This window comes from Mustela nigripes, chromosome 10 (assembly GCF_022355385.1).
Source record: "Mustela nigripes isolate SB6536 chromosome 10, MUSNIG.SB6536, whole genome shotgun sequence".
Lineage (NCBI taxonomy): Eukaryota > Metazoa > Chordata > Mammalia > Carnivora > Mustelidae > Mustela > Mustela nigripes.
The window spans coordinates 1,921,194-1,944,702 of record NC_081566.1 but is presented as its reverse complement, the minus strand read 5'-3'; the positions used below and the strand labels follow the sequence as shown (position 1 = coordinate 1,944,702).

General features: G+C 42.8%; 2 protein-coding genes across 3 annotated transcripts in view; one reads left to right on the top strand and one right to left on the bottom strand.

Annotated features, from left to right (window-relative positions):
• Positions 1 to 9,733, bottom strand: part of FIRRM (FIGNL1 interacting regulator of recombination and mitosis) — a 46,139-nt gene extending 36,406 nt beyond the window's left edge. The window contains exons 1-6 of the mRNA XM_059412413.1: positions 9,601 to 9,733; positions 7,550 to 7,590; positions 5,945 to 6,033; positions 3,779 to 3,883; positions 3,140 to 3,280; positions 828 to 993 (exon numbers count right to left, since the gene is read on the bottom strand). Coding sequence (XP_059268396.1) covers positions 828 to 993; positions 3,140 to 3,280; positions 3,779 to 3,883; positions 5,945 to 6,033; positions 7,550 to 7,590; positions 9,601 to 9,710 — 652 coding nt within the window. The 5' untranslated portion in view covers positions 9,711 to 9,733. The remainder of the gene's footprint in view (positions 1 to 827; positions 994 to 3,139; positions 3,281 to 3,778; positions 3,884 to 5,944; positions 6,034 to 7,549; positions 7,591 to 9,600) is intronic.
• A 64-nt stretch (positions 9,734 to 9,797) lies between these two features.
• METTL18 (methyltransferase 18, RPL3 N3(tau)-histidine) lies at positions 9,798 to 12,354 on the top strand. 2 transcript variants are annotated; one of them, XM_059413980.1, is made up of 2 exons: positions 9,798 to 9,875; positions 10,846 to 12,354. In XM_059413980.1, exon 2 carries the CDS (start codon positions 11,052 to 11,054, stop codon positions 12,162 to 12,164), a length of 1,113 nt encoding a protein of 370 aa, XP_059269963.1. In that variant the 5' UTR covers positions 9,798 to 9,875; positions 10,846 to 11,051; the 3' UTR covers positions 12,165 to 12,354. The 2 variants fall into 2 exon arrangements, with proteins under 2 accessions (XP_059269963.1, XP_059269962.1); XM_059413979.1 differs by lacking the exon at positions 9,798 to 9,875 and adding an exon at positions 10,397 to 10,464.
• The last annotated feature ends 11,155 nt before the right edge of the window (positions 12,355 to 23,509 follow it).

The following is a 23,509-nucleotide window of genomic DNA, read 5'->3' as shown; positions in this document are numbered from 1 at the left end:
AGTGCTTCTGCCTCTGCCAGCAGCCAGATGTGAACGTAGTTACTGCAAAAACGCGAATGAGCGAGCCAGTTGTACCATGTGGACCAGAGAAAGCTGTCCCAGCTGAGCCCAACCTAAACTGCTGACTCACAGAATCATGGATAAATAAAGCAGTAGTTGTTAGAACCTAATAGATTTGGGGGTGGTTTTTTTTTTTTTTTTTTACAGATCAAGAGGTACCTGGTATACTGGACAAAGTCAACTTAATTCTTTATACAGAAGCTATCAATGAAATCTTTGTCCTTATACATTACTGTTCTTCAAACTCTGGGTTATAATGCATTGCTGAGTGATAAAATTATGAAGCAGCCATCAGCAATTCTTTAAAAATGAAACAGTATAACGGAGTACATTACAGGTAAAACAGATATTATTTTACATATAATAAATAAATGTGTTGTATACAGACACAGACACATTCACAAACATACCCATACACTTCATTTCTTACTGAACTAAGGTTTAAAAACTCTGAAAGCTCCTGCCTCAGAATCTGGACTACTTTAGAAGGTATAAAGTTGCATGACTTTTTTGGTTAATCACTGTGGAAAAATCACATATGGTGAATATTAACTGAATATACAAATTTATGTTAAGGCATAACATGTCAATTTTATAAATTCTAAAATTTGAAAGATTAAAAATATATCAGGTAGAACTTAAATTTTTTTTATACATAATGAATAAAATACCACGAAGCATTAGAAATAATGTTGGGTTCAATAATTAATGGATATATAGTTTAGTCAGCATATGTCACATATTAAGTAGGAAGTGTTCTCACTTACCTATTACCATATTCAAAATATCAGCATTTTCATCTATTAAAGCGTCCATGCAAACCATATCCAGGAGTTCCATTAGCTGCTTTTGAAGACAATAGGCCTCCTTGAAAAGAGCCTGGAGAAGATCTGAAACTAGGTGTAAATGCCCAGAATAGACAGATTCACTATCCTGATCACAAATAAAAATGAGAGAATTAGCAAATCATAAAAAAAGCTCAAGAGCCAAGTTTACTTTAACTCATTCCATTACTACACGTAACTTTAGTGCTTTCTCCTGAATTACATATTTACTCATTAAACAAATGTTTAGTGACCATCCGTTATGTATCGTGTACTCCAAGAAACACAGACACGTATAAAGCATGATCTCTGACTTCCCAGACCTTGGAAATATAGAACTAAAAGCGAGATACATAACGTTCGGTCAGTACCTGACATTTAGCACCCTATCACCAAAGAGAAGCATTCATTAAACCAGTGATTTGATTCACCCAATGAAGACCAGTATCAAAACCACCTGTGACCCACAAATCCTATGCCAGCTTTTATGCTTTAAAGCTGCCTCAGGAATGTAGCCTCAGGAATGTAGACACAAAAGGGCTGGTGTCCTTTTGTAGGCACCTAATCCTTAAGGAATTCATCTGATCCAACAATACCATGACAGAACAATTTCAGGATTCCCGTGACTCAACACAAATCTGTGTCTCTTCTTTCTTTATAGAAAGGAAAAACAATAAAACAACAAAAACAAAACCACAAAAGCCCCCCCCACCTTTTTTTTACATCTTAGATCCTGCTTGGACATTTCATTCAATTTATTGGAATGCTTTTTGAAATACCGCATTACCATTACAATACAGAATGGTATAATACAGACTCGCACTTCAATTACCAGTCTAACAGCATCAGAAAAAGTCATAGCATGAAATATATATAGAATCTAAGGCTCTCCAATTATTCAAGTGTTTTCAACTTAAAAAACATTGTAAAAAACTCAAAAGATGTTGCTAGGTTTACTGAGTGCTTCTGACAGTATAAAAATAAGACATAAAATAACACCAGTTACAACCATTAGGACTCACAATCATTTAAACAAAAGGACTGAAAAGAGTTGTATAACTTAATTGTCCAGAATTTGTAAAATTCCTTGTTTCCCAATAAAATATTTCTAAACCACGCATATTATCTAAAGCAGCTTTCCAGTGTATCAACACGCGTGCTCTCTTGGCTAGTTGTTTGCTAAAAATTAGCAGGAATCGCTTTTTTCCTCCACTATCATCTGGCAAAGATATAAAACCAAACTCCTTAACTCCCTCTGCCAGCTAGGCTACCCCCTACTGGACTGTGTAAGACATAAATCCAGCAGGACGATGGGACTATTTCCTAACTGCACATGAGAAAAGGCATACCCATGCCTCAAATTGAACTTCCCTGAATATGCACAGAAAGAATCCTTCAGAAAACGGACTTTCACAGTGGGGAAAAAAAGCAGCAGTGTTCTTTCTACAAGTAAACAATTTCAGTCACTGAGAACTGGTAGAAAAGAAGCCTTTCTAAAAAGTCTTAGTCTCCTTTTTCAACTAGTTGGTGGCCAACCTGGAACAGTTGGGTATATTGTAAAGCCAAACTTTTATGATTTGTGTATTAATACAAATCATATTTTTGTGAGTCCATCTACTCTATGGATTTCTTACAAAAGCTCATTTTTAATCACTTCCTTATAACCACTTATTTTCATACAAATATTTACATACAGGCACACCTCAGAAATATCTCCGGTTCAACTGCAGACTACTGCAATAAAATGAGTTAAATAAAGTTTGTTTTCCCAGTGCATATAAAACTTATGTTTGTATTACTCTGCAGTTTAAGTGTGCAAAAGCATTATGTTGAAAAAAAGTGTATATACCCTAACAAAAAATATTTATTGCTAAAAAATACTAACCAGCATCTGAGCTTTCAGCAAGTCATAATCACTGATCACAGACCCCCATGACAAATAATGAAAATGTTTGAAATATTTCCAAAATTACCAGAGTGTGATGAAGAGACATGAAATAAGCAAATGTTATTGGAAAAAATGGCACCAATAGACTTGCTGGACACAGGATTGCCACAAGCCTATGACTTGTAAAAAACAGTGTCTGCAAAGTGCAATAAAACTAAGTGTGCCTGTATGTGGTTCTTTGTTCCATGGAGAAGTCTACTCCAGTAATACAGGCTAATATGTAAAATCTTATGTCCAACACTATTTTCCTCAGCCCTTTTGCCTGTGGATTTCAGGCCATTTAAAGTGTACTTAGACTCATACTCACCTTACAATGTACAAATGTACTTTTGATTACATGTAGGACTGAGGAAGGAAGACTATGAATGTTTTCTAGAATGATGGAGTCCTGGGTGGCACAGACATGCTGAACACAACCTGTAAGAGCTGCTAAGAGCTGCACCATTGTCTGGAAATAAGGAGAGAAATTTCATTCACACTATGTTTTTGTTCACAAACATAAAAAGTATCAGACATGCTGGGTACTAGGGATATAGCAGTGAACAACATGGATCCTGTATTCCTCCTTCACTGAACTTTAGTCTATCAGAACTACAAATATTGGAACAACTGGCCAGCCATTTGGTTTTTTAAAAAGTCAGAATCCTAACCCACACATCAAAGCGTATGGCAGGTGTTCTACGTACAAGTTTTGAAATTATAGGTAAGAAATTATAGGTAAGGCAATTATAGGTAAGACTTGTTGTCTTATATAAGTTTGGTGTTTACTCAGCATGAAATTGTATAAAAAAATACAATTTTTTTTGCATTCTTATCTTTAAGTCTATAAATTTAATTCTAGCACTGGGCCACTACATAAAGGATATATAACTAATTAATATCAGTATAAAAATTCTTACACTGTTCAAGATCTTCCCCCATACCCTTTCTAATAAATTTCACATACCTGTAAAATATTCCTTAGAGTGGTCTGGATTTCTAAATTATGGCTTGACAGTCCTCTGGCTTGACTGGTTAACTCGTACATCATGTCATCAAATAATTTCACAGTCTGTGAAAAGCAAACATGTTAAAGAGGGGTAACAGAAAACACAAGAAAGGGAAGACATATCTTTTTTTTTTTTTTTTTTTAAGATTTTATTTATTTGACAGAGAGAGATCACAAGTAGGCAGAGAGGCAGGCAGAGAGAGAGAGAGGAGGAAGCAGACTCCCCGCCAAGCAGAGAGCCCGATGCGGGACTCGATCCCAGGACCCCGAGATCATGACCCGAGCCGAAGGCAGGGGCTTAACCCACTGAGCCACCCAGGCACCCGGAAGACATATCTTTAAGGAAAAAAAAAAAAATCAGACTTTTTTTTTATTAGTAATAGCCATGCAATATTATCTAGCTTAACACCCGCATTTAATAAACAATGCCTATGTTATAAAAGTAGTCATATAACACAATCTTTTAAAAGCTTCAGACAGAAATTGATTTGTTTTCCATTTCTGTGGTTTGAATCTATTTAATAACATCCATGTAAAAATCACTCCAAGTTCATTTTTTGGTGCCATAACAAAGATGAGTGCTACCCTAAACAATAAAGGTTGATGGTCTTAACCAATCGATGTTCACATGGATATTTATAAGGGTATTTTCCAGGGGTGATGATGAATTTGTGTTGAATTACCTATTCACTTGCATTTTAACCAACTTCCTGTTTTGAACAACTAAAAATACCATTTCTGGGGTAGGGGTACTATATGTGACCTTAGAACTAAGTTTTTTGTTTTTTGGGTTTTTTTAAATGTTGTGATTAGTCATCATTAGCTTCTGACGAACTGTTCCCAGATTCACTGTTTAACATTCAGTGCTCCATGCAATACGTGCTCTCCTTAATATCCACCACAGGACCAACCCATCCCCCACACCCTCTCCTCTAAAACCCTCAGTTTGTTTCTCAGAGTCCACCGTCTCTCATAAGAACTAAGTTTTTTTGTTTTTTTTTTTTTGGTCTGTGAAGTTAGCTACCCTAAGATCTCAATACTCAGATTTTTCTAAACAATTTAAATGGCCTAAACATTGGAAGAATAACAACACAATGTAATCAAATAGGACAGTTTCCCAAAGGCAAGCTAACATTCAACATCCTTATTTTAATCTATGTAACAGCTGGATCTTCTTCTGATAGTCAAGAACAAATTCTAAGAAACTTTTAGATAGAGAACAGTAGAATGAATATGAGTAATAGAAATTTTGATGATTATCTGCTTCAAAGCTAAACCTGGAAATCATTTTTTAAAATGTTTTACTTTTGGCACCAAAATATCTTTAATTCTTTCAATTAAAAATAATGCCTGTGCTTTTCAGAGAAAAAGTGTACTATAAATATCTAAAAGGTAATAGGAAAGAGAGTAAAAGGTAATAACATATTTGGTGAACTTAATGTCTTCTCTTGATTATTTGATTTTACCAACATTCCAGCCTTTTTTTATTCTAAGACTTCTTCAATAAAATTTGGCTCCAGGGGAGCCTAGGTGGCTCAGTGAGTTGAGTGTCAAACTCTTGGTTTCAGCTCAGGTCCTGATCTCAAGGTTGTGAGATCAAGTCCTGCATAGGTCTCCGCACTCCCCCAGGCAATCTGCTTGCGATTCTCTCTCCTCCTTCTCCCTGTGCTCCTCCCCCATGCTCTCTCCTACCCTCTCTCTCTAAAATAAATACATAAATCTTTTTAAAAAATTGGCTCCATTTTTCTAGACAATAAAATTTAATGATTATTAATAAACTCTACAGAGAAGATCTTAGCTAATTTCATCACTCATCCCAAATATTTATTGAACTGTCTTAAAATACAGAAGTACTTAAGATTACCTACAAATAATAAAATTCAATTAAAGGATCTATGCTACTTAAAATTATAATGCTTTTAATCACCTAATGATCACACTAACACCATTATGTTCTCACCTGAGATCTATTTCTTGCTAAATTATTTGTATATTGTATATCAAATAATCTGATACATTAAAAAATAAAGGAGCCAAAGTTAAGAATAAATGATTTAAAACTGAGAATAGATTTAAACAGCCTTTATAACACGTTGACTGATTAAGATGACAATAATACTACACCTTTGGCAGCACTTGCGAGAAGAAAGTCTCTTCCAGTGTCAGGTGGTCCATATGAGGTAAAAACATTTCCACAATAATTTTCAGAATTTCTATAAAGCAAAATAGTAACATATTTCTAAGTCACGTGGGAGAACAAAGATCACCGCCACTTCCCCAAATGCAAGAATATGTAAGTACTACCAATCTGAAGCTTTGTAGTTTCAAAAATGCCATTTTCTATGTAGAAAAACTCTGTTTATTAAAAGATTTTACTGGAACACATGGGTGGCTCAGTCAGGTGTCTGCTCAGGTCATGATCCTGGGACCCTGGGACCCTGGGATGGAGCCCAGCATCAGGCTCCCTGCTCCTCTCTCTGCCTGCCACTACCTCTGCTTATATGCTCTCTCTCTCTCTCTGACAAATAAGTAAATAATCTTTTTTAAAAATTTATTACACACACACACACACTCTCACACACACACACACACACGAGCGGGGTGGGCAGGGAGGAGAGGGAGAGGAAGAGAAAGAAGCAGACTCCTTGTTGAGCAAGGAGACTGACACAGGATTCGATCCCTGGACCCTGAGATTATGACCTGAGCCAAAGGCAAACACTTAACCAACTGAGTCACCCAGGTACCCCTACACAGAGAAACCATTAGTATCTAAAATAATAACAAGAAAACAAACACTCAAAAAAATAATCTGTATGTCCACCCTTCGCGGACCACTTAAAGGATATGGGTACATCTACTGAATAGAATTTGCTATCATTAAAATCATTATTAGAGATCATTTAAAACCATGAAAAAATATTCACAATACTCTAAGGTTAAATGATCAAGCTTCCAAAATAGTGTAATCCCAATCTTAATATAAACATGTACATACAAAGAACAGTAGCCTGGCAAGAATGTATAGAATCAAGATGAAAATGTTCTATACTAAAATCTTAACCATTTCAGATTAATGGATATTTCACTATCTGTTCTGATTTTCTGCATGTTTCAAATTTTCTACAAACAGTATGTATAAATATTCACTATAGAAAGATATACACACTTGATCTTAGCCAAAAGGCCGAGAAGCAATCACTGTAGAAATATATATATTGAGAATAAAAAAAAATTACTTAAAAAAACTAGACCCAACAGGCAACACAGATTGAAAATTATAAATATCCACAACCAAAGTGAAATATAAATAGAATAAGCTAACTCAAAATAAGAGTAAACTGTGGTCTGGTCTTTAATTCATCTCTTCTCCTAACTAAATAAGTAAATAAATAAGCCAAGCAAGATTAAAGAACACAAAGATGAGAAAGTCAACCTGAAAGCAGACTGCAAGTTAGGTTTTACGTGAGTCTAACCAGTTTAACAACCAACATTAAAAATTTCAATGTGCTTGTATTATTACATTAACCACAGTTAAGGCACCTATTCGAAATAAAATTTTAAAACGTTAAGTACTACTTGAAGGAATTCGGTCATTTTAAGCCACTGAAATTTAGAGGCTGTAACACTAACTACTAGAATACATTTAAAGGGAGTTTGGAACTGTACTGAGATATGCAGGACTCAAACTTTAATGGCATCAAAGTAAACAATTAAGATAATTTTACTTACGAATATGTTCAATCCAATTGTCGGAATGCTGATACATAGAGTAAAAAATTAAGGAAGGTCACAGTATCACAGTAATAGAATATTCCCTGCTAAGAATAAATCTACAAAGCAGCCTTCTTGAAGCTCAGGCAATGAGCAGTAAGAAATTGAAATTAAATTCCAATTACTGGCTTAATTTTACTTTTAAAAATTTAATGTTCTTAGGTAAACAAACTATAATATAATGAAAATACTTCAAGGAAATACTTTCAAAACTGAGCAGGGACAAAACTGTCTTTTCAAACTATGTGTAGTTGACATGCTTTTGACAGAGGAACAGTACTATATAATAAGCCAGAGATTTCTGTTTCTAAAACAGAAAAGGAATTTCTCCCTCCTCTGAACCTCTCCAGTATTTTATCTGCACCTGTATTAAGTCACTCAACATGTTCTTTTCATGTTCCTTGTGTGACTCTTAAAAAGCTCGTCAGACTGAAATTCTCCTGCACATAGCAGACACTTATACATCTGACAGTAAGTTTTCCTATGTCCATTACAAAAGTTGCGGTAATCCCACTATGAAGTGTACACTTGTACACCATTAAAAATTATTAGAAATTCTTACTGTAAAAGAAGTATTAAAGGATGTGTCAGCAAGAAAAATGAACAGATAACTCCAGAACACTAACACGAGAACGGATTCTTCTGACATCTTACTTTGCACATACCAATTTTACAGCAGCAATCAAAATGAGGTACAGTCATTAACTCATTTCACTTAGTTCAACAGGGTTGTATTTGTCTTACAGAAAAATCTCAGCAAAGGTCAAAAAAACTCTAGTCCCTTCCAAAGTTAAACCTCATTTATGATTATGCAGACATGCAGGTAAAAACTAGAAAAGAATATGTAAAATGCAAAATATGCAAATAATGTTTGGGTGATGTGCTTGTAATTAAAAACTCATCCTGGGTGCCTGAGTCGCGGAGCGTCTGCCTTCAGCGGAGATCGTGATCCCAGGGAGCTGGGACCGAGCCCCGCCTCGGGCTCCCTGCTCTGCGGGAGTCTGCTTCTCTCTCTCCCTCTCCCCTGCTTTTGTTCCCTCTCTCGCTTTGCCTCTTTCCGTCAAATAACAAAATCGTAGGGGAAAAAAAAAAGACAAAAGACAAGACTGGGGGAAGACGAGGTTTAGGTTGTCCTGCAGGTGAAATCCTGCAGAACCGAGCGAGAACGCGGACCTGCAGCTACTGAAGGCCCCGTGGCCTGAAGCGCAAAGAGGACCCGCGCTCCGCCGCGTGGGGCCCGGACCGCTGCCCAGCAGGTTGCGGGCGGCGGACAGGCTTTCCCAGTCCGGCGTCGAGGACCCGGCTCCGAACCGCACGACGGCTAAGAAACGCTCCTGCAGCTCGGCGGGGCCGCGCCCACGCGACGCGAGAACGTGTCCCCGAGGCGGCGCGAGCATCCGAGGCTCCCCGGACCGAAGGCGGCTCTTCCTTCCCGCGCAGCTCCGCGCTGAAGGCGGGCCCCCGGCTGGCGGCCTCCAGGCGCCCACAGCGAGACTAAGCGGGCGGCCAGCCCCGGACGCGGCGGGCGAGCCTCGGCGCGGCAGCCGCTCCCCCTCCGCAGCCACGACGGGAAGCGGCCCCGGGAAGAGCGCGGCGCGCGTTCCCTGGGCCGCTCACGCCCCCGGAGCCCCGCACGTCTGCGCGCGTCGGTGCCCGCAGCGCTGCGGGGCCCGCACCGGCGCAGCGTCGGACCGGTCAGGCCCGGGTAGCCGCGCCCCGCGCTCCCCGGCGAAGGCGTCCGCCCCGACCGCACGCAGAGGACTCAGCGGCACCGGGAGTGGAGGAGACGCCACAGGCTCGGCCCCGTCGGGCGGCCGCCGGCGCTCCCCGCCCGCGCTCCCCGCCCGCGCTCCCGGCGCCCTCCTCGGCCTCGGCGGCTCCTCCGCCCACCCGCGCCCAGCGAGGGTTCAGGCCTCAGAAGCGCGGCCCGCCCGGCCGCCAGCGCGCCGCGGCCGGAGCGAAGCCGCGGGCCACCCCCCTCCGTGGGGCGAGAGCCCGGGAAGGATATGAGGAGCCGCGGCAGGACGGACGGCAGCTCGCGGCGGCACAGCGCCTCCGGCCAGCTCCTCAACTCCTCCAGCAGCGCGGCGCTCCCCGGCGCCGCGCGCCCCTCCGACATGCCTCGCCCGCGCGCAGCTTCGAGCCGCCCGCCACCGCCCAGACCGGAAGCTCCCGGCAGGCCTTGCGAGCTCTCGCCGGCGCCGGGACCATAGAGAGGGGGCGGGCGGCGCTCCCGGGGCGCTGGAGCCGCGCCTGATTGGCCCGCGGAGGACTCGCCTCACCGGTGCGCGCTCCGCCTCCCGAGGGAGGGCCCCGCGGGGCGCGCGGACTCTCGGCGCCGGTGCCGAGACCTTCCCGGCCGCGAGCGTTCTCAGGGCCGGGTCGCTGACGCGCTGCCCTGACGCACTTTGGGGGCTGCAGGCGGAACCCCCGACTGGCTACCGCCTCTTCCCTGCGACTTCTGGGCTCCCGGGCGACCTGGGACTTGAGGCCGGAAACGAATCCGAGCCCCGGGGCGCGGGGAGAAGCAGGCACGTGCGGCGGCCCCCGGGTCGGTCCGCTGTCCTGACGGGACGCCGCCGCCGGCCGGGCTGGGCTGCAGCGGGCGGCGCCGACGCGTCCCGCGGGGCTGGTGCCGCCCGCGGCCTCGGGGAAGTGGCTCCGCGGGCAGCGACTCTCCGGTCGGGCCGCGTCTGGTTTCTCCGGAGCCAACCGGCCTTCGCGGGCGGCTCCCGAGTCCTCCCGCTGCGGGCGTCGGCGCTGCGGGGCTTCGCCGGGCGCGAGGCCGGGGTCGCGGGCGGCGGACGCGCCGCGGAGCGCCCCCGCGCGGGGTCGAAGCGGCCCGGAGTGCGGCGATCCCGCGGCTTCCGGAGGTCGGGCGTCGCGGCGGGATGGCGGCGGGGAGGACGCAGCCGGGCCGGGCCTTCCCGCGCGGCCGCTGTGGGCTTTCGCGTTCGTGCGAGGCGCCGCCCGTGGTGCTCTCGTCTGTGACGCCTGAGGAGGGCTTCCCTTTGCGTCCGGCTCCCTTCGCCGCCTTTACAGAAAAGCTGCCGGGGGGGGGGGGTAATGTTATGTTTTAATGAAATATGTCATTTTACCTTTTTTTAAGAAACCTCTATTTTATTTATTTTTAAATAAGCTCCGTGCTGGATGTGGGGCTTGAACTCCAGGATCGAGTCACGTGCTCGACCAACTGGCCCCCCAGGTGCCCCTCGTTTTACTCTTGAGTAACAATTTTCTTTTTTTTCCTCCAGAGCTAATTTGAAAGGAGACCGACGACCTCTACAAAGGCGTGTGGAAGCCTCTCTCTGTCTGCGTAACTGTGCAAGCAGCGAAGGGAAAATTGGTCCCCAACAGAACTAACGAAAATTGAAGCAGGTTTATGTGTGTGTCATCGGCTCTACCCAGAAGTCCAAGAATCCTCCTTTGAACTGAAGGGCTGTGTGCCTCTCTTGAGAGGATGACTTTTCAGTTTAATTTTACTATCGAAAACCATCTGGAAAATGAATCCACACCCCCTGGAGATGGAGCTTTGGCCCTGGATTCCTCCGAAGAGTCTTCAGTCTCAGAGAGTAAAAAAGGTCGACATAGGGACAGAAGACGTTCTGCAGAACAGCTTGAGTGGCCTCAGAATCATTTGTTGGAGCATAAGCCAGTGGGCAGCGCAGCTCCCTCTCAAGACACAGACGGCTCAGTCAGGGCAGCAAACAGCTCACGTAACCTGGAGCCCCATGAAAACCATCGCTGCATGAGAGTGGCCAAAGAGCATCCTATGCCCGAAGATGTAACAAAAGTGCTAGAAAACAAAGTCGTCGAAACATTACCAGGTCCCCAACATGTTAATGTATCCGTCGTGAAAACTGTCTTGTTGAAAGAGAACGTCCCTGGAGAAAACATAGTGTCACAAAGCATTTCTTCTCACTCTGATCTGATTTCAGGGGTTTATGAAGGAGGCTTAAAAATCTGGGAATGTACCTTTGACCTACTGGCTTATTTCACAAAGGCCCAAGTAAAATTTGCTGGGAAGAAAGTGTTGGATCTTGGCTGTGGATCTGGGTTGCTCGGTATAGCGGCATTCAAGGGAGGGGCCCGAGAAATTCACTTTCAAGATTATAACAGTACGGTGATTGATGAAGTAACCATACCTAACGTAGTGGCTAACTTCACTGTGGAAGATGAAGGAAATGACGTCAACGAACCCGATGTGAAACGACAGAGGAAATCAAAAATAGCACAAGAATTATGTAAATGCCGGTTCTTTTCAGGGGAATGGTCTGAGTTTTGTAAGCTAGTACTAAGTAGTGAGAACTTCTTTGAAAAATATGATCTCATTCTCACCTCAGAAACCATTTACAATCCAGATTATTACAGTACTTTGCACCAGACATTCCTTGGATTGTTAGATAAGAATGGACGGGTGCTTTTAGCCAGCAAAGCACATTATTTTGGTGTAGGTGGAGGCACTTACCTCTTTCAGAAGTTCATAGAAGAAAGGAATGTATTTGAGACCAGAACACTTGAAATAATTGATGAAGGACTAAAGAGATTCCTAATTGAAATGACTTTTAAGTAACTGATTTATTGTCCACCAAGTGTCCTAAGTGAAATAAACAGCATAGCCAAAAACTTGTTTCGAATATTTGATTTCTGCTTTGCTGTTATTTTTTTAATTATGATGTTTGTTTATCCAAGTAATATACCAGCTATATTAATAACATGTACTTGCTAGGGAAGACTGAATAAATAGTGTCCTGAGCATTTGATGAGATCTAGGTGATTATTTTGTGGGAACGTTTCTTGTTCTCTACCTTTATTTTATCTGGCCTTTCTACCACCTTTTTTTTTTTTTAATTTTATTTATTTATTTGTCAGAGAGAGAGGAGCAAGAGCGAGCACAGGAAGACAGAGTGGCAGGCAGAGGCAGAGGGAGAAGCAGGCTCCCTGCCAAGCAAGGAGCCCGATGTGGGACTTGATCCCAGGACGCTGGGATCATGACCTGAGCTGAAGGCAGCTGCTTAACCAACTGAGCCACCCAGGCGCCCCACCACTTGGTATTTTTAGTTTGAACTTCTTCCAGTCTTCATTAGTTCCTGTTTACATGAAGTGCCTGTGGTCAGATGACCCTGCCATTAATATAAGGCCATACAGATGTATCACTAAATGGTACAAACCTAAATACTAGAATGAACACCTCAGGTAACTAGGAAAAAGTTTTTTATTTTTTGTATTCATTTATCTCCTATAAGAATAAGAATGCTGAGCACTTGAATTCACACAGATGGGAGAAATAAAGGGGAATCATGATAGTATAAAAGTTGCATAGAAAACCCAATAAAAAATAAACACTAGAGCACCTGGGTGGCTCAGTGGGTTAAGCCTCTGCCTTCAGCTCAGGTCATGATCTCAGGGTTCTGGGATCGAGCCCCGCTTCAGGCTCTCTGCTTGGTGGGGAGCCTGCTTTCTCCTCTCTCTGTGCCTGCCAGTCTGCCTACTTGTGCTCTCTGTCAAATAAATAAATAAAATCTTAAAAAAATAAATTAAAAACACTAAAAAAAATCCCACCAATTGATAACCTAAATTGTCACCTCAAGACACCAAAAAAAGACTATCCCCAACAGAGGCAGAAAGAAGGAAATAAAGATTAAAGCAGAGGTCACCAAATAGAGAATAGAGGAACAATAGATAAAATTGAACAAAACCCACAGTGGGGTCTTTGAAAAGATCAACACACTCGCCAAATCTTCAGCTAGACTTACCAAGAAAAGTATCAAATTATTAAAATCAGTAATGAAAGAGGGAGTAGTATTAGTGACCTTACAGAAATGAAACAGCTTTTAAGGAAATTACACGAGATTGTACTAAGTGAAAAGACACTGCGTTCAGGGGCCTGGAAGACAGCGTTGTTAATTCCGTAAATTGATCAGCAGATTGACCAGTCCCTAAGAAACCCTCAAGTCATTCACACATTTGTTATTTCTTGTCTCTTTCATGGTAATCACTGTGGGCTCCCATGCATTTGCAAATTACCTTTTACAACCTTAAAAGACACAAAAGCCAAGTGTTGAACTTTGGATCTCTTTACTCAGTGCTGAAGACAGATTTTGAAAATCAAAGTTTTTAATTTTTCTAAAAAAGATTTTATTTATTTATTAGAGAGAGGGATAAGTAGACTCCCTGCTAAGCAGAGAGCCCAATGTGGAGCTTGATCCCAGGATTCTGAGATCATGGCCTCAGCTGAAGGCAGACGCTTAATGAAAGGAGCCACCCAGGTGCCCCTAAACTTTTTAAATTTGATAACTATGGATTCATATGGGAGAATATATGTGAAAAATAATGCAAAGAGATTTTGTATTCCCAATGGTGACATCTAGCGAAACTATGGTACAGTATGACAACTAGAAAATTGACATTGATATTGTCAAAATAGAAGAGTTTCATCAACACAGAGGTTCCTCTGTTGTCCTTTTTTTTTTTTTTTTTTTTTTTGGCTACACCCACTTTCCTCACCCCCTGGAAACTATAGCCCTGTTCATCTCTATAATTTGTCATTTAAAGCACGTCATACACAGGTGCCCCCATGGCACAGTCAGTTAAGCATCCAACTCTCGGTTTTGGCTCAGGTCGTGATTTCAAGGTGGTGAGATCAAGACACTGGTCGGGTTCCACTCCCTGCAGTCTGCCAAGGTTCCTCTCCTTCTCCACCCCAGCACCCCCATCCTGCTCTCTCCTCTCTTGCTCTCTCTCTAAATCCTTAAAACATCCTTTAAAAAATAAATAAAAATTGGGGCGCCTGGGTGGCTCAGTGGTTTAAGCCTCTGCCTTCAGCTCGGGTCATGATCTCAGGGTCCTGGGATCCAGCCCCGCATCGGGCTCTCTGCTCAGCGGGGAGCCTGCTTCCCTCTCTCTCTCTCTCTGCCTGCCTCTCTGTCTACTGTGATCTCTCTCTATCAAATAAATAAAGAAAAATCTTTTAAAAAATAAATAAAAATTAAAAATGTGTCACCTTTTGGAATTTGCTTTATTTCAGTTAACATAACCTAATCATCTAATGTCATTGCATTTATCAATAGGTTGTTTCTTTTTTCTCTTTTTTGTTGTTGGATAGTGTTAAAAAAAAAAAAAAAAAACTTATGGTGCTTATTGTTAACCCCTGTAGCCAAGGAGTAGGAGACCCTAGGGGAAAAGAATAGCCAAGGAAAATCCCAAATTCTGGGGAGCATCGATTCCTTACTAGTTAAATAAGAAAGAGGACAGAAAAAGGTTTTGATTCTTTTTTTTTTTTTATCATGAAAAAACTGTATTTAGATTTAGCCAGCTGGACTCAGTTTAGATGATCCCAATTTTGTTGGCAACATCCAAAGCATCATAGTCAGGGGCCAGCCGAACGTATGCCTTCTTCTCTCCATCAGGCCTGATTCAGGTGCTGACCTTGGCTACATCCATGTCATCGAGCTTCTTCACAGCCTGTTTGATCTGGTGCTTGTCGGCCTTGACATCCACCATGAACATGAGTGTGTTGTTGTCTTCTCTTTTCTTCACGGCTGACTCAGTAGTCAGGGGGAACCTGATGATGGCATAGTGGTCAAGCTTGTTTCTCCTGGGGGCGCTCTTTCGAGGGTATTTGGGTTGCCTTCGGAGACGCAGAGTCTTGGGTCGTCGAAACGTAGGTGATGTGCGGATCTTCTTTTTTTTTGTGACTGTGGACGCCTTTCAACACCGCTTTCTTGGCTTTCAAAGCCTTTGCTTTGGCTTCGGCTTTGGGAGGGGCAGGGGCTTCCTTCTTAGCTTTCGGCGCCATCTTCGTAAAAGGGTTGATTCTTTTTTTTTAAAGATTTTATTTTTATTATTTATTTGACAGACAGATCACAAGTAGGCAGAAAGGCAGGCAGAGAGACACTCCATTCTAGGACCCTGGGATCATGACCTGAGCCGAAGGCAGAGGCTTTAACCACTGAGCCACCCAGGTGCCCCAAAGGTTTTGATTCTAATGTGAAAATGTTCACATTTGACATGCCTGAAGTTGGGATCTGCCTTCCTATTTATAGCTGTAGCATAATTGTAAATAGTTTTTTTTCCCCTTCCTTGGAGGTACCTAAAACAATCATACAGCTTGGGCTCAATGAAATGTGCTCTTGACTGGGCATCAGTCAGGTAGGGACTTTTTATATAGCACCTTGCTTGATAGAACATTGTGAAGTATATATCACCCCCACTTAGTAAGATTATAGTAGCTACCAGTTTTCAGCATTTACTGTATGCTGGGCAGAAGAGTTTTACATAGGCTAATACTTCATAACAGCCCTCAATTAGGTTATAATTGCTATCTGCACTTTATAGATAAAGAAGTTGAGACTCAAAGAAATTGGCGAATTGATCCCAGTCACACCCTCTCCTGGACCCAGAATCTGAATAGAAGTCTTTTTAAAAGCTTTTCTGTTTCCACCAGTCCAGTGGTCTTAACCTTACCAATGCCTGTCTTTCATTACAGATACTGCCTTTTTTTTTTTTTAAGATTTATTTATTTATTTATTTATTTGACAGAGAGAAATCACAAGTAGATGGAGAGGCAGGCAGAGAGAGAGAGGGAAGCAGGCTCCCTGCTGAGCAGAGAGCCCGATGCGGGACTCGATCCCAGGACCCTGAGATCATGACCTGAGCCGAAGGCAGCGGCTTAACCCACTGAGCCACCCAGGCGCCCTGCCTTTTTTTTTTTTTTAAAGATTTTTATTTATTTATTTGTCAGAGAGCGAGCGAGCGAGAGCGAGCACAGGCAGACAGAGTGGAAGGCAGAGTCAGAGGGAGAAGCAGGCTCCCTGCAGAACAAGGAGCCCGATGTGGGACTCGATCCCAGGACGCTGGGATCATGACCTGAGCCGAAGGCAGCTGCCCAACCAACTGAGCCACCCAGGCGTCCCCAGATACTGCTTTAAAAAAAAAAAAATTTGTTTATTTTTTTGAGAGCGCAAGAGAGAGAGAGAGCACGAGATGGGGTGAGGCAGAGGGATAGGGAGAATAAGACTCCCCACTGAGCAGGGAGCCCGATGCAGGGGCTCGGTCCTAGGATCCCTGGGATATGACCTGAGCCGAAGTCACTTAACCGACCTAGCCACCCAGGAGCCCCATCACAATTATTTCTTAGCACCCTTATATTATTCTGGAATGGAAGTCATAGTTAAAGAAACTAATTACACCCAGCATCAATTATATTGGGGCACCTGGGCAGCTCAGTCTGACTTTGGCTCACGTCATGATCTCAGGTGCTGGGAGCCTTGAGCCCTGCATTGGGCTCCCTGCCCAGTGGGGAGTCTCTGTTTCTTTCTGCCCCTCCCCTGACTCGTGTGCACTTTCTCTTTCTCTCAAATAAATAAAATCTTTTTAAAAATTATATTGTATGTAAATCCCTAATGTATATGTAATCATATATGTCATATTCATGATACACATATGTATATTAAACTATAACGAAGAAAGTCACAAATAATTTTTATCTCATCAAGTCAGTGTTGACGTGTAGCAATAGAGAAGACATGTCATGGTCAGATACTTACACCTGGGCTATTATTACTTTCCCTCTCTCTCCTCTCTCTCTCCCCCTCTGTCCCTCTCTCTCCCTTTCTCTTGGCCTCTCCCCCCCCCCCCCCCCCCGGATTGGATGAATAAATCTTTAAAAAAAAAAAAGTAGGACCATCATCTTCATCATCTATAGAGTAGGTTGTCAAAGGTTGTGCTTTCTCAGGATTAATACCCTATTGGAAAGAAACTATGTAAAAATTACAACAGTAACAAACAGCTTGGTAATCCAACTATTACTAAAGACAAGAGGGTATTTTACTCCCCGCTGCCAAGAACAGGATAAGGGGCCAATAAAGTTACGATCTCCAAAACAGGTGATGAAGAGGATGCGGTAGGTAACCCTCTTCCATGGTGTCCACCAAAGGAATGGGGAAAGATGGGAAGGAATGGCCTTTCAGGGACATGTATCTTAGGCCTTTGCAGTAGAATCAGAAGTACTGGGTCAGGGAACCCCAAATGCCTCAGCCACGCTGCTGCTGGACTGTGTGGTGACTTTGTGCAAAGAAAAGGAAGTTCTCTCCTGCAGGCAGAGTGAGCCCCGCGAGCGGCAGCATGATGGGGAGAGCAGAACAGGGTGTTCTCAGCTCCGTTTGCCTCCTCGGCTCCTCTTGCTAGTCCAGTGGCTTAGTCCTGCAAACTTCCACAACTTTCCAACTGACGAGACATAGGAAAAGGGACAATAAGCTGAGGAGCATCAAGAAATTGATGCCACCAAATGCAGAGAGATGGCACTGTGAGAGATGGGGTCTCCCAGCCCCGCTGCTGGGGGCCAGCCTCCAAGGTGAGCTGGAGTAAGGCCTTCACCATCTTATCACACAGCACGTGAACTTGAGGGAAACATTCGAACTGGGGGTTAGAGCTACAGAGGCAAGTGCTCCCATGTGGCCGCCCCCTCGGACACTGGACACTGTGGTATCGGTTATCAAGGGGACACTGAAGTCTGCTCCTATTCTCTGCCAGGAGTCTCTGAGGCTCTTGGGCTGTCCTGGCTGCCTAGCAGCTGCAGCGCAGTTCTCAAAACCTCTTAACATATCCAGCTAGCCCTCTGCGATGCGTGTAGCTCAAGGAATTTCCTCAGCCCACTCTGTCATCTCCAACAGGCCTCCCCCATCAGCAAGGCCCAGCTCATGCTCCCAGTATAACAGACGCACACTATTCAACCGTCTCCTCATCGGAAGCTACAGAGGGAAAGTCAATACGCCTCAGGAACCGACCATAAACTCACCCACGCTAAGAAATTCATTTCGTCAAAGAGATACATAAAAAAAAATTATGATCCTTGCTCTCTTCATGGAAATCTAAGGCAGGAAAAGTCTAGGCTCATTCAAATTCTTTATTGTGTCTAAACTATCCTAGAATTCAAAATTCTTCTGGGTCTCTGCTAAGTCTGGGCTAAATCACTTCTGGTGGATGTCTATGAACTTGATTCTGAAACTTGTCTTAAATAACATGAAAAGACTGTTTGGGGGCATTTTTGGGGAGAGAATTTGTGTGAAAAGATAGAAAAAAGCCCACAGACTCAAAACACCCCAGTTGGTCAGTGGCACCCCACATTCCCAGTAACCCATCTTTTAGGCCAGCTTTTCTGTTATCCAGCCTCCGTGTTTTGAGAATCTTCAGAGGGAGCTCCATTTTCAGTGATTGGTTTTTCTTTCCACAAATTGAACTCTGTTTCCTGTCTCCATTGCTGTTTTCACGCTTCTCCAGGATTTTTATAATAAGAACCAGAACAGATTCCCTGTTCTAAGGAAACTACCCCAGAGAAACATTTTCTAGGAAGAATGGCACAGATGTTTCTAATGCTCTCGGTTTTAGTTCCTTTAACAGGAAATGTGTTCAAACCTGTGTTTTAAACATTAAGCTACCATACTCATCCCTTTGTGACTGTTTTTCATTTTCCCACAGTGGGAAAAGATCTTATTCTGTGACCTCCCAACAAAATACTCCAGAAACTTTTCTTCCCTGTCTCCTATTGGAGTCCTATTACTTTAGCATAAAGAGAAAGAACCTTAGTTAGAGGGAAAATCATTAGAGATTTTTATGTCTCTAGTAATTACAGTTTTCTATTATCTATTATTACCAAATAAGCATTTTGCTCAATTGCTTAAAAGTAAGTGACAAAGCCAAATGTCAGAGCCTGAATATAAATTATTTTACCCATAACTGGTCTAAAAAGACATCCTGGATAGGTTCACTATTTGCTGACATAAAACCATGCACTCAGAGATTTCTATCTCTTGGAAATATTTTAGGAGTAGGAAGAATTGACCATTCCCAGGTGCTAGCCCCTTCAGGTTGAATTTTCTCCAACACTTGTAAATCACACAGAATTCTGCCCTACTGAAAAGCCCAGGTGTGTTCTCATTCCAACAAGAATTCACCAAGTACTTACTTTGTGTGGAGAAGACAATTTGTGTCTTTAAAAATTTCTGTTAAAGAAATATAATACTTGTAATAAAAGTTTATTTTTGTGGGGTGTAGTAACTGAATGCACTCCTAGTTATACCTCATTTCTCCCAGATCTTTATAGAAATGATGTGATGAACAGACGGGTCCTCAAATATATTTAACATTTGTGTACCCCTTTTACTGTGACTTGTGCATTTTCTTTGTTAATCAAAGTATTTTATCAAATTTAATTTATGAAGGCTCGGAGGTTAACTAACAGGAAACAGAACAATAGGGTAACTGATAGCTTTGGACCCAAGCCTCAGAAGAAGAGAGATGCAGACTCAGAAGAGTGGGGTTGGAAGTGCAGAGAACTTACTATCTGCCAAGCACATTCTTGGGTGCTGGGGCAGGAGACAACTCTGCATTTCTAACGAGCCTCAGGTGCTGCTGATGGTGCTGAACTTGGGTGGTCCCCTTAGAAACAGATCTCCAAATCATGGAGCTACATGACCTGCCAGATGTGGAGACGTCTCAGAGAATGATGAAAGCTTCTAAAGCCAATATTTTTCCTGTTAAAATTTGCCACCAATTAAAGTTTCTTTGAAACTTCATCTTACCAATCTAAATTATGTGTTCTGCAGGCACTTTTTTAAAAAAGGCATTCTTTTAAAATAATCTCACACAGTCCAGTATTTTAGTTTTAAATTGTATGACTGAGAATGAATATTTTTAAAGTGTGAGTTCAGTCTTTTAAAAAGCTATGCCCAAGGGGCGCCTGGGTGGCTCAGTGGGTTAAGCCTCTGCCTTCAGCTCAGGTCATGATCTCAGGGTCCTGGGATCAAGCCCCGCATTGGGCTCTCTGCTCAGCGGGGAGCCTGCTTCCCTCTCTCTCTCTCTCTCTGCCTGCCTCTCTGCCTACTTGTGATCTCTCTGTCAAATAAATAAATAAAATCTAAAAAAAAAAAAAAGCTACGCCCAAGATTCAAGGAAAACACCACCGTTCTTACCTGTGAAGCCGATACAGATCTCTGAGCACAAACCCTTGGGCTTCACTTGCACACGTACTGATCCGTCCATGATGTGTGTTTCGTGCAGGGGCTGACGGTGCTGTACGGCAAGCAACCAGGCTCAGGCTGCGTTCTTATTTTAGTCGGCTTGACTGGGAGCTTGATACGTCTATAAAGCTCTCAGGGAAAGCAACAGAAACCTTTCTGACATCGTCACTAGCAATGTAGAGTGTTTGGACTTTATGTTGTTTCTTAGCCACCAGACACATCTCAGACTCAGCCACGCAGAGCAAAGGTAAGCGTCCACGACAGGTTACGATGTGCTGGAGAGGCCCCTGGACTAGGAGTCAGACAGACGTGAGGCCTCGACCTGGCTCACACCCTCAGTGGGCACGCGCTTCATCAAAGGGCCAGGATCTCTCCCACACTCTCCTCTTCAGTTTATCCCACTGAGCTATGAGTTTTAAATGTAATATTGTATATTAAAGTTTCCTATGAATCTGTGACAGTCACCTTATTTAAAACTGCTCTTTATTACAAAGCTGTCATCATCAAGACAGCACGGTACTGGCACAAAAACAGACACATAGATCAATGGAACAGAATAGAGAGCCCAGAAATAGACCCTCAACTCTATGGTCAACTAATCTTCGACAAAGCAGGAAAGAATGTCCAATGGAAAAAAGACAGCCTCTTAATAAATGGTGTTGGGAAAATTGGACGGCCACATGCAGAAAAATAAAATTGGACCATTTCCTTACACCACACACGAAAATAGACTCAAAATGGATGAAGGACCTCAATATGAGAAAGGAATCCATCAAAATCCTTGAGGAGAACACAGGCAGCAGCCTCTTCGACCTCAGCCGCAGCAACATCTTCCTAGGAACATCGCCAAAGGCAAGGGAAGCCAGGGCAAAAATGAACTATTGGGATTTCATCAAGATCAAAAGCTTTTGCACAGCAAAGGAAACAGTTAACAAAATCAAAAGACAACTGACAGAATGGGAGAAGATATTTGCAAACGACATATCAGATAAAGGACTAGTGTCCAAAATCTATAAAGAACTTAGCAAACTCAACACCCAAAGAACAAATAATCCAATCAAGAAATGGGCAGAGGACATGAACAGACATTTCTGCAAAGAAGACATCCAGATGGCCAACAGACACATGAAAAAGTGCTCCATATCACTCGGCATCAGGGAAATACAAATCAAAACCACAATGAGATATCACCTCACACCAGTCAGAATGACTAAAATCAACAAGTCAGGAAATGACAGATGCTGGCGAGGATGCGGAGAAAGGGGAACCCTCCTCCACTGTTGGTGGGAATGCAAACTGGTGCAGCCACTCTGGAAAACAGCATGGAGGTTCCTCAAAATGTTGAAAATAGAACTGCCCTATGACCCAGCAATTGCACTACTGGGTATTTACCCTAAAGATACAAACGTAGTGATCCGAAGGGGCATGTGCACCCAAATGTTTATAGCAGCAATGTCCACAATAGCCAAACTATGGAAAGAACCTAGATGTCCATCAACAGATGAATGGATCAAGAAGATGTGGTATATATACACAATGGAATGCTATGCAGCCATCAAAAGAAATGAAATCTTGCCATTTGCGACAACATGGATGGAACTAGAACATATCATGCTTAGCGAAATAAGTCAAGCAGAGAAAGACAACTATCATATGATCTCCCTGATATGAGAAAGTGGTGATGCAACATGGGGGCTTAAGTGGGTAGGAGAAGAATCAATGAAAGAAGATGGGATTGGGAGGGAGACAAACCATAAGTGACTCTCAATCTCACAAAACAAACTGAGGGTTGCTGGGGGGAGGGGGTTGGGAGAAGGGGGTGGGGTTATGGACATTGGGGAGGGTATGTGCTTTGGTGAGTGCTGTGAAGTGTGTAAACCTGGCGATTCACAGACCTGTACCCCTGGGGATAAAAATATATGTTTATAAAAAATTAAAAATTAAAAATTAACAAAAAACCTGCTCTTGATTCCCTTTTCTTCTCATACTTAACCAAAACAAATATTCCTAGTGTTACCACTGCCATTATTTAGTTCATGGTTTCCTTTGTTTCTCTCTAATCAAGGATTCCCCAGTTCACCCAATGCAAACTCAACCACTGCTAACCTATTTGACCCACACCAGCGCGTAACATCTTCACAGCTCTCCAATTTCATTTCCTCTCTTCCTTGATTAACATCTTTCATGCCTTCCCAATTCTCAAAGACCATGATCTCCAACATGGGGGTATAAGACCCCAAACTGCAATGCAGGAAGAAATATTAGACCAAACACTTGTATTCATCTTTTATCTAAAACATAAGAAGAAATTAATTCTAGATTCATCTCCACAGCATAAGATGTACCAGGAGGTTCGTACCATCTCAGAGTACTCCCCTCACGACTTTCTCCGTCTTTATTTACATTACCTCTGGACCATAACGACCATGCCTACAGAAAAGAGGACTCATGAAGCCTTCATAAAGAAGGATAAAAGTGGGGTGACTATGGAAGACTTTCCTGGAGAAATTTTAAGAAAGACTTGTATTGGTACCACTGATTATTCCAAGGGCAGCCTGCTCCGACACACTTCTGGAGAAAGGTCTAAGTGCCTGAGAAAAGGGACAGTGTCTTTTTTTACTCTTTTACCTAAAAAATTTTAGTATCTCTATTTTCTCAAGGACAAAGTTCCAGTCACTTAGTCTGCATTCAAGACGCACCTAACGTAGCCAACACTGCTATTTCCATCCTGTCTCTACAACATCGTTATAGCTATGCCACTGAAAGCAACCTTTCGTTATCAGAAGTTACTCACCCCCTTATGACGGCATTGACTTCCTTTCTCTCTCTCTTTGGATTTTAATTTTCCTTTCGGTTTTATTGAAACATTATTGGCATAAAGCACTAAACTGCGTTGTTT

Bases quoted from the DNA above. Each gene is read 5' to 3' on its own strand.
- METTL18 (XM_059413980.1), top strand. From the start codon at position 11,052: ATGACTTTTCAGTTTAATTTTACTATCGAAAACCATCTGGAAAATGAA.